The 10,292-nt window shown below is 35.4% G+C and overlaps 1 protein-coding gene across 1 annotated transcript; it reads right to left on the reverse strand.

Annotated features, from left to right (window-relative positions):
- Window positions 1-5,674: 5,674 nt before the first annotated feature.
- LOC111791190 (probable xyloglucan endotransglucosylase/hydrolase protein 6) lies at window positions 5,675-7,114 on the reverse strand. Its single transcript, XM_023672442.1, has 4 exons — window positions 6,891-7,114; window positions 6,695-6,795; window positions 6,415-6,611; window positions 5,675-6,338 (listed from the first exon to the last, which is right to left on the reverse strand). The coding sequence occupies exons 1-4, from the start codon at window positions 7,072-7,074 to the stop codon at window positions 5,945-5,947; spliced, it is 876 nt and encodes a 291-aa protein (XP_023528210.1). The 5' UTR covers window positions 7,075-7,114; the 3' UTR covers window positions 5,675-5,944.
- Window positions 7,115-10,292: the final 3,178 nt, after the last annotated feature.

The raw sequence follows: 10,292 nt of genomic DNA on the forward strand, positions 1-10,292 counted from the left end.
GGAGTTAGACCAGCAACTAAAAGAAAGATAAACTTGAGTAGAATGCTCAAGTTCTCTGGTCGACCTCATATGAGGCTGACACTTAACATCCCTCGGTCCGTATTATCCTAGTCCAGCTCAAATTTGGTCCTCATTTTATCCTAACCTTAAAAAGGTATATAAACACTCTTCTTCCCAGGGAAGAAGATAAAAGATGATAGCTAATTCTATCATCCAAATTCCTTGTAAGTAACTCAGCACTAGAGCTTAATATGCGAATTTCTCGTCTTATAGACTTTGTTGTTCTTCTTCAAATAAATTTTATTGTTGTTGTCACGTGAAGGTCAAGTGTGTTACTCTATCCAAATTTAACCTAAAGTATATTTGTTACTCTAAGAATGGGATTAAAAATGGTTTTACCAAAATGGATTTAATCATACACACTTAGAGTATCTTTTTTTTGGTTGGGTTTTTATAATTAAAAAGTAATCCGATGCCATTAGGATTATTTTAGAGTAAGTTAGATGTCATAATACACACGTACTCATCCATTGTACACTTGTCACAATTAATTATATCTTTGGTTCTCCCGTTTCAATGTTTCTATTTTAATGATTATGGATATTATAAATCCTNAAGCAAGTATACAGGTGCCAACATTTGTGGACAAAAGCAATAATTACAATAATTATTGTTATTAAGGTGATAATAATAATAATGAAAGCCATCACTTTACACCGCTAAATTATGATTGCTGATTGAAAGAGAAATTAGAAGAAGAAAAGAAAATTGATTTGATTTTTCAACATTCCCCAAAAGGAATTTTAATTTTAAAAACTTATAAATTGAATAAAAATATATAAAGAATATGGAGTAATTGAAAAACTGGAAAGAGGGAGGAAGAAGGTGTGTGAAAGAGAAAGAGAGAGAAGGGGCCTACCAATGATTTGGCATGATGGGCATTTGATTCTATGGGGCCATGAAGATGATGATGAAGAAGAAGAAGAGGAAGCAGGAGAAGAAGCAGAAGCAGAAGAAGAGGAAGAAGAAGAGAGGATAAAGACGTAGTTTTTTTAAAATCTAATGTTGGTACAAAAATGGGGAAAGCGTAGGGCATGTGCCCTTTTGGAATAGGACACTGTCTCATTCTCCAGGTCTTAAATGGATTGCAAGCCCACACCCTCCCTACCTTTTTACCCCTATTATTATTATTATTATTATTATCATCATCATCATCTAATATCCTTAATTCCCACCACCAAATCTAAGGATAAGGATATATTATCTCATTTGCACATCATCCTCTCATCTCATTTTAACAAACTCAAAACTTTGCCTCACTTTTCTGTTCCCTTTATATTTTTCTATGGACCAACCTCATTACATGCCCTTCCCTAACTTTATTAGCTTTATCTTTCTTTCCTTTTAGGTTTTGGATCAACTTTTTAGGTCTACAAATGACTAGGTTTCGTTATGTATCGCCGTCAGTCTCGCGATTTTTAAAACGTATCTGTTAAGAAAAAGTTTACACATTATTATAAGGGATAATTCATTCACCTCTCCAATTGAAATGGTGTCAGAGCTAGACACAGGCGGTGTGCCACATTGGTTGGAGAAGGAAACAAAACCTTCCTTATAAAGATGTGGGAACCTTTCTCTAACAGACGCATCTTGAAATCATAAAACTCACGACAATAATATTTTCTCATGGATTTTGAGAGGCTTAATTAAAAGAAAAGTAAGACTTAGAATTCAAACACATGTATAATTCAATCACACATGTATAATTCATAGGATTGGTGGATATAAAAATATAACCTTTCTTTCTTCCATCAATTATTGCTTCACTAAAATTCTGAGTATCTTCTAATTGTTTTCTAAAGATAGAACACATAACAATCCCTTTGATATTAAAAGAAACAAAAAGAAACATATTCTTTTGGCAAAGCACTAATAACGTCCCCAATTGATCATAAAATTCACAAGCAAATCAAAAAAAGAAACCAAAAGAAAAGTGAAAATGGTGGAGAAATGCGATGGAAATGGCATTCATTGATAGAACCCACTGATGTGCAGTTGCTTTTGGTATAAGCACAAAACAAATAAATAAATAAAGGGCACTGAGTTTGCTTTTGGGTTCACAAATTGTTTGGAAATGGAAAGACGTAACAATTGCACTCAATTCCAGCTCGGAAAGTTACCAACTTGACACTTCAAAATATAAAACCAAAGCCCCTGACTCGGACACCAAAACACAACTTCCATTGCAGCCTTAATTATAACAACACAACCTCATCACACCCTTTGTTTAATGTCGGCATTACATCTGCAACTAATCTTTCTTTTTTGTCTTTCTTTTGCTTATCCTCTCATTATTACTCCTCCACTTTAGTGCTAAATTTTAGGAGTAAATTTAAATATGAGTTGCTTTTAATCTAGTCGGCGACTGGATAATGTTATTGGCTGAATAACTTTTGGAAAAGACCATATGCCAGTGACTTTCATCAAACTACCATAAAGTTTTGCAACCAAAAGCAAAAGATTTCAATAATTTTAAATGTGTAAAGTTTTCATTACATCTTCTCTCCCAATGGAACGTGACTCACCTACTTGCTAAGGAAGTGAAATGGATAATAACTTTTTTACATCAGTGCACAGATTCTCCAACTATTTTGGTAACTTGGATAACAAAAAGGAAATTTTGAGCGGACTAAAGACAAAATATGCTATAAAGCTCTATAATGCTAAAAACGTGTTCGTGCAGTTGTGTTGGTGTTATGAACGGAGGGTCATCATGCTCAACTACCTAACGTAGAGGCACATTTCAATTGTTTAGTTGATATAAGATTCTATCAGCAATTTCCAACCATTATTAAAATATGTAAAAATCTAACTAATCTAACTAGCAATATGTAAAAGCCTAACTAATCTAACTAGCAATATGTACCGGCTCAAGCCATCCGCTAGCAGATATTGGTCTTTTTGGACTTCTCCTCAAGGCTTTGGAACGCGTATGCTAGGGAAAGGTTTCCACACCCTTATAAAAGATGTTTCGTTCTCCTCCCCAACCAAGGTGGATATCACACAATACCTCTATAAGAACTAAAGATTATAGATTATGGTTGCCTTCAAGTTTTTCTAGATTTGTCAACTCAAAAGGTTTATAAATTTTTGTTAAATTATGAAGCTCTAACTAAAATTTCAAGAGTCAATCTCATTCGGCATCTCGAGCCCAAAGTTGCTATAAGTGGGATCGAATCCTTCTATACTACTTGGGCTTTCCATTCCAAATGCAAAGCTCAATCTAAATGCCCACAGAAAAATTCGTGCAACCTGACAAAAACGGTGTCTAGCCTACAAAGTGAGCTTAAAACATTATAATCATACAGCAAGTGAGAAAATATTGCTTCAAGAATGATAGAACAAGGATTTGGTTGACCTTTTTCTTGGATTTGGGTTTGCATAATCATATTCATATCCTTGCACCAGGTGATGCATGTCGTCAATACGTTTGTAATCGATCTCTTTTAAGTTCGTCTCTGTGGCAAAGAGTGATTGGGATTGGTTTCAATTTGTAATACCCTGCAGGTGTACCAAAGGAATCTGTCAAAGACGGTGTCCAAGCAGTAGAAAGTTGGTAAAAGAAGAAACTGAAGAGTTTTATCTATCTTCATGATTATATTGTACGTGTATGAGTTAGGCATAATACTGTGATCTTTTATATAAATCATAAATTTCAGGGCCTCCTCCAAGTTCCCTTCCTGCCGTACTGATCAACAATAAAAGTGCAAGTCATTGTATCAGGACATAAATGATTGTCTACCATTTCATCCTAGCATTATCCATATTACCAACGGAACAAAATCCTCTGATCTAGATGTCATAAACAATCAAGTCAGATTTGTAACCAAGTTTCTTAAGTTTACAAAAAACATTTAGGGAGTCATCCATCAATGCACTCTTACAAAGACCATAAATCAGAGGAGATGGTCTTAATTGACAACGTTCCATTTCCTCGATCAGGTTGTATAACAGCACAAGCCCACCGCTAGTAGATATTGTCCTCTGTGGACTTTCTCTTCCGGACTTCCCCTCGAAGTTTTTAAAATGCGTCTACTGGGGAGAAATTTTCACACCCTTATAAGGAATACTTCATTCCCCTCTCCACAGGTTGGGACTTTCTCAATTTCCCCTCTCTTGCAGAACCCATCAACCAAAATAGGATAACTATATGCATCTGGTAGTATTCAATAGCCCCTCATGTCCTGCAAAACCTTCAATCAAAACCTCCTCTATCTTACCCTCTAGACAAAATTCATAAAGAATTGGATTGTAACTATAAGCATTAAGAGGTTGGCTTTTGCGTCTCAGCATTTGAATGAAGTCTAAAGCAGACTCAACAGAACCAACTTTACAAAGTTCGCAGGTGTAAATGTTGTATGTTACAACAGTGGGTCTCTCACCGCTGCTCATTAATTCCTTTAAGAACAAGAGTGATTGTTCAATGCTGACATCATGCCTACTTAGTCCTTAGCAAACGAAGTTCATCATAATTGTGTAGGAATACACATTACGATTTGGGCCAGAAACCTTCAAATCCTCAAACAAACTTCTTACAAAATCTGTTTGCTTCCGCCAAGCACTTGAACAAAAAAATTGGCTTAATACCCATTTTCTTGGCTTGAATAAACACAGACACAGCATTCTCAAGCATTAAATTGCCAAAGAACACCCTTATAAACATGTCAAACACAATCCTTGACTTCTCCACATCATCATTTGAGTCAATAAGAAATGGGAACAATGCAAATAAATCTTGCCCAGCCTCCCTAGTGTAGCAAAAAATATCTCTAAGAACAGGGTAAACTTCCATCCGCATTCCTACCAATGCAAATACACGAACCATAGATCTAAATGTATATAGAGAGTCAAAATACCTAACATTCGAACAGTTTCTTGCATCGTTAATTTCAGGAAAAACTTCAATTTGAGCTACTGGACTTCCATCAGACACATAGATTTCCACCAACAACACCGATAAGGAAGTATAGCACACTATTATCGAAAAGCTATGGCAGTGAACAACTTGAATGTGGAGCAAAAGCAACTCAGATGAAACATATTTTTGCTTTTAGAGGCTAATTTCCAGCGATCTAAAAACTAAGCGATAAGACAAGCTGGGTAATTCGAAGTTAAAGAGGTTTCTACTTCACCTTAACTGCGAAGTGAAAGACTCGGGCATTGCAGGAGTCAAGGGATTGTGTACATCAAAGGCCTCAATCTCCTGAAGTCGGCTTTCAGAGAGGTCCAAGTCTCCGAAGCCGGTGAGCTGCCTCGGGTCGGAGGTGTATGTCGCCCAGTCGCTGAATAAACGTCGCCAAAGGTGCACTGCTTCGCGTGCCGGATGTTCGCTGAAATGTGAAAAGATTAGAGGGGTATTTTAGTCATTTTATAATTCTTTTTTAGCCATTTTATTTTATCATCTACGTGGCTTATGTGGCTTATAGTCTTAATTCATTTATATACCTTCTTTTATTCGGTGTATTAGGAGATGTAATCTTTCTTCGAATATTATAATATTTTACATATAGATCAACTTATACGTTGAAAAGTAAGTAAGCACATTCTTTGTCCCGCGTGAAAAGTATGAACATGGATTATATTACTAAAATGACATATTAAATCGAACAAGAAATTAAGAACCCCAATTTCGTAATCGAAATCAAATGATTTAACTTCAGGAAATGAAATACATACATAGAGAATAGTATATATTTTGTTGGAGCAGCCCTACATCAGGCTTCATCCAAACAACGACAAAATGTAATCACATTAATTCGCCTTTTTGGTTTTGCATGGCCAGCTTCACATCCTCATATGCAGCACACCAAAGTTTTAAACGTATATGAAATGCAGTAAATACATATGTAATTATATAGATATAAATTATTGATTCCACGGCAGTTTAGAGATTGTCCGCAGTGCACTCCTTGGGGGTTTGAGGGTAACGAGACTTGTCGGTGCAATAGTCATAGATCATATGGTTGGCTCGGACCCATTGGTAATTCTTGGCTTGAGCAGGGTTTAGTGTCCTGTAGGCTGGGCCTTCCCACCAATTGTTGGGGTTCGAAGGGCAGTTTGCAGGGCCTGGGACAGGGCACCCCTCGATGTCAAAGTCTTTGTAATAAGCATAGAATGGGGCTTTCTTCCAATCAATCTTCTCCAAACCACCCCTTGTCGCCCAGTCATCGGCTTCCCATAGCGTGGAATACACTCCCATTGGCTGTTGCTTTGGGTATGGAATTCCTTTGGCTTCGTTGTTCTTGTATACCCTAATGGGGATGTCATCCACAGCAAATCTGCATACAGTGTAAATGGGTATTACATGCATTATCCTCACAAGATCCATTTCATCCATACATTATCCAAACTTACATGATTAGCGAATGAGACCACGAGATTGAATAAGTATGGAAATCAGCTGAAGGGTCGAACCAAAGGTTCACTCTTTGCTCTCTATCACCCTTTCCATGAGCATAGATGTTTGTTTGAACGGTGTATGGCTGTCCAGTCCTATTTCCCAAGAACTCAAAGTCTAATTCGTCACGTATTGTATCTGTGTCTGAGTTCATCTGCAATAGAACATTATAATTGGATTTGATTTCAAGTGATGTTATACTAAAATTAAGCCAGGTGAGGTCTGATTGTAACTTACATAAAAGGCAGTCACTGTTCCAGCAGAGTCACCTGGGACGAGTTTAATCTTCATGCTAACTTTTCCGAACAAGTATTGACGTTTGGAAGCAAACCCACATCCTAAAAATCCAGCCACATTCAGGTGAGATTTTGATTGAAACAAAAATTGAGATTTGGCATCGGGGTAAAGGGACATGTAAAAATAAGCATTTCACCTGAATTTTGGTCGAGAACAAGTTGAATTCCCCGCCCACCATCGAGTTGCCTCACATGGTTATCCGCCCAGGTCACCCTAAAATCCTCAAGAAAAGTGGCGGGGCGACCTGAAACAGCGATGGACAATGCAACAACACAGAGGCAAACAACACCAAGGGCATTGAAGCTTCTTCTCAAAGCCATGGCTAAGGATATAGTAATAAAAGAGGGAAGATTTGAATGTGATATGGGAAAGAAGAAATGAGAGGGTTTTATAGATACGAAAAGGGATATGAATAGGTGAGTGAGATTAATGAGGAAATGAAATGGAAAATGGGCATCGCATTGCAGCCCACAGCTTTGGATACAGCTAATAATTTAGGGCCTACTTCAGAAGCTGTACTGTTTGAAGTGACGTTGTTGGGTGCTTCATCTTTCGTTTGGGTTTGGATACAGTATCCATGTTTATTCAATCCACTTATAGGAATAGTCAATGAATGTAAGAAATGGAGGGGTTTGAATGCAAGTCCTGGCCGTCAAGAGTTGCTCAAATTGTGTTGCCTACCCACAAAGGTAATCTATCTAAGGAATTTTTCACTGTTCCAATCCATCCCTGGAACACTTTAAGGAATATCTTAAATCTTCTATTTTTAGTTTTTGTGGGTAGAATAGAATGTACTTCTTACTCCTTCAAATTGCTTTCCCTTCCTCCCAACTTTAATACCTTCATTCATTAACATCCAAAAAAAATTATTCTTTGCCACATAAACACATTACCCAATGGAAGATTATCCTCGCAATCCAACACATTTTCTTTTAGTATAATTTGTCACCCAACATAGAATTGTTCCAAGCAAAACATGATTAACCATAGAGTTCTTGTGATTGAGCCATCGAAAAAAAAATATTGCTCTTGTTAAGATGTGGTTTCTGTTCATTTATGTACCTTCATTTACTCACGATTCTACTATAGTCTTATAAATGAATAAAATGAAAGAGGGAGACAAATGGAGATGTGTAAACAACCGAATTAAATGGAAAAATAGGGAGAGAAAAGGAACGTAGAATTGGAGGAATGTGTAGTTGTGTTCAGAAATAGCATGGCTGATAGATAAGCTTTCTTTTCCATTCACTGATAACACCCCAAATAATTTAAAGGGATCCAAACCCATAGCCCTACATATCATCTTCTCTTCCTTGCCTTTCACATCCATACAACAATCCCACGTGGGTTCCCCACCCCTATAACTCTCCCCATTAAAACCAAACACAACCACCTCTCATCCCCTCCTCTTAGATTCAAACACCCATCCTTTTAAGCTAATCTCGATATAACTTAATAAATAAGATATCAATATCATAATAAAAAATGAGAGTTCGTTCTCTACGTATTAAACTAAACATCGGGTGACATTGGGTGGGGTTTATTAAGAGAACGAAATGAATTATTTGTAGGGCTTATTGCAAATTGCAGGTTGGTTCATGCATTTCCACCAAAGTTTGCATGAATGATGTATTTATGAAATGGTGTAGCATTCTCTGGATGTGTTTATTGGTTTAAGCCAAATCCACCAGCTGGTCGCGGCGGAACCTGGCTGATGTTGACTCCGTACCAGTTTTTCACTTTCTCTACCCATTTTATGTTCTTTAAGATAAGAGCTAGCCACCGAACTAACTACCCGTCGTTAAAAAAAATATATAATATAAACTTATAGTTGAATAGTTAAATTGATTGAGTTATCGAGTCATATTAACCTACAAACTAAAATTTATCGAGAAAAGGAGAAATTTTTTTTTGCATATGACATTATTTGCCAAAAAGAAAATTGCAACACTAATAATTGACATTTATATGATTGTATACTTTTTTAACAATATAAGATCATTCCAAATAAGTACTTTTCATTTCTTAAATAAATTTAAATATTAAGAAAGACAGCTCACCCAAAAAGTGAACAATAAAAAAGGTGCTTCCCTTAGTTCTGCATGATTTAAAAAATATAACAAATAATATGGAACAATTATATGATAATTAGATGTCTTTTTTCTTCAAAATTTTGGTTTCTGCTTAATATTATAAATATTTATTACTTTTTAAAAAAAAATAATTTATAGAAAATTATAAATCAAGAACTACAATTTTTTTAGAAAATAAAATCTCCTCTCTCTTGCCTTTTTCTCCTCTTAAAGTTTTATATCTTAAATAATTTCCATTCAATCATATGACAAAAAATAAAATCTTTATTTATTACATTAGCTCATCGCATTAAATTATAATTTTAAAATTAATAAATTGTGTAATTCCATTATTATGGAAAGTGACATGATAACCTCTAAATGAATTGACTTGACTAGAATATAGTTCAAAATAATTAACTAAAATTTTGCTCAGTTTTTTAGTATATTTTATATTTGTATTGAATATATATATACATATATATATATATCAAACACCTTCATGAATAGAATATTGAATTTATTTCTTTCATCTGAAATGCAATGCATGTTCTAAAAGAACATAATGGAGAGGGATGAACATGGTTTGTTTATATTTTTGACATGGACTAACTATATAAGATCTATACATGATTATGCTTAATTATGATTAAGGGACGAGGTCATGCTTCCTTACTTACTCTGCTATGATTTATGATTAAGATAGTACTATGATAGGACTCTAGAGGATTACTAACTACCGGTAATTAATTAAGAGTCATTTACAACTATTTCACCTATGCGTTATAGTTTCTATAAGCACGAAGTCACTCCCCCATGTTAAAAATTGTGTCAAAATACATTAGTGCACTATATTGAGACTCTAAATAATTATCAATTATCTCTAGTAGTGACTGAGAGACATTTATGGCTAACTCACATATGTATCTTAGTTGGCAAGTATTGTATCCCCCTCCTATGTTAGGATGCTATTCTAATGGGGCTATAGAGAATTACAACTACCTCCAACAATGAATGAGTCATTTATGGTAACCCAGGTAGAAGGTTTACACGACAGTAAAGCCGATGGATTGAAACCGAAGAAACGTTTGGATGATACACATTCACTTTCTTTCGACTATCAATTGACCAATGTCTAGTGTCATGGTCATGCTTGTCCAAGACATGTCGCCTGTCTTGGACAAGCATGACCGTGACACCCAACGTCTCAATTCTGAATTATATTTCCTCAAATATTCATCACCTTTTAATTACTATTCCAATAACTAATTTTAGTTGGGGCAGCAGTATTAATAAACATTCCAGGCATCGCAATTGTAAGCTTTTTGGTTGTCTTTTGTGAAGAATTATTATTCTTGAAGAGAAAAAGAAATAGAACCCCATGTTCAAGATAAGGCCAAAGAATGCACGAAGAGAAATAAAAAAAAAAAAAAAAAAAAAAAAAAAAAAAAAAAAAAAAAAAAAAA

Source organism: Cucurbita pepo, chromosome LG01 (assembly GCF_002806865.2).
Source record: "Cucurbita pepo subsp. pepo cultivar mu-cu-16 chromosome LG01, ASM280686v2, whole genome shotgun sequence".
Taxonomy (NCBI): Eukaryota; Viridiplantae; Streptophyta; class Magnoliopsida; order Cucurbitales; family Cucurbitaceae; genus Cucurbita; species Cucurbita pepo.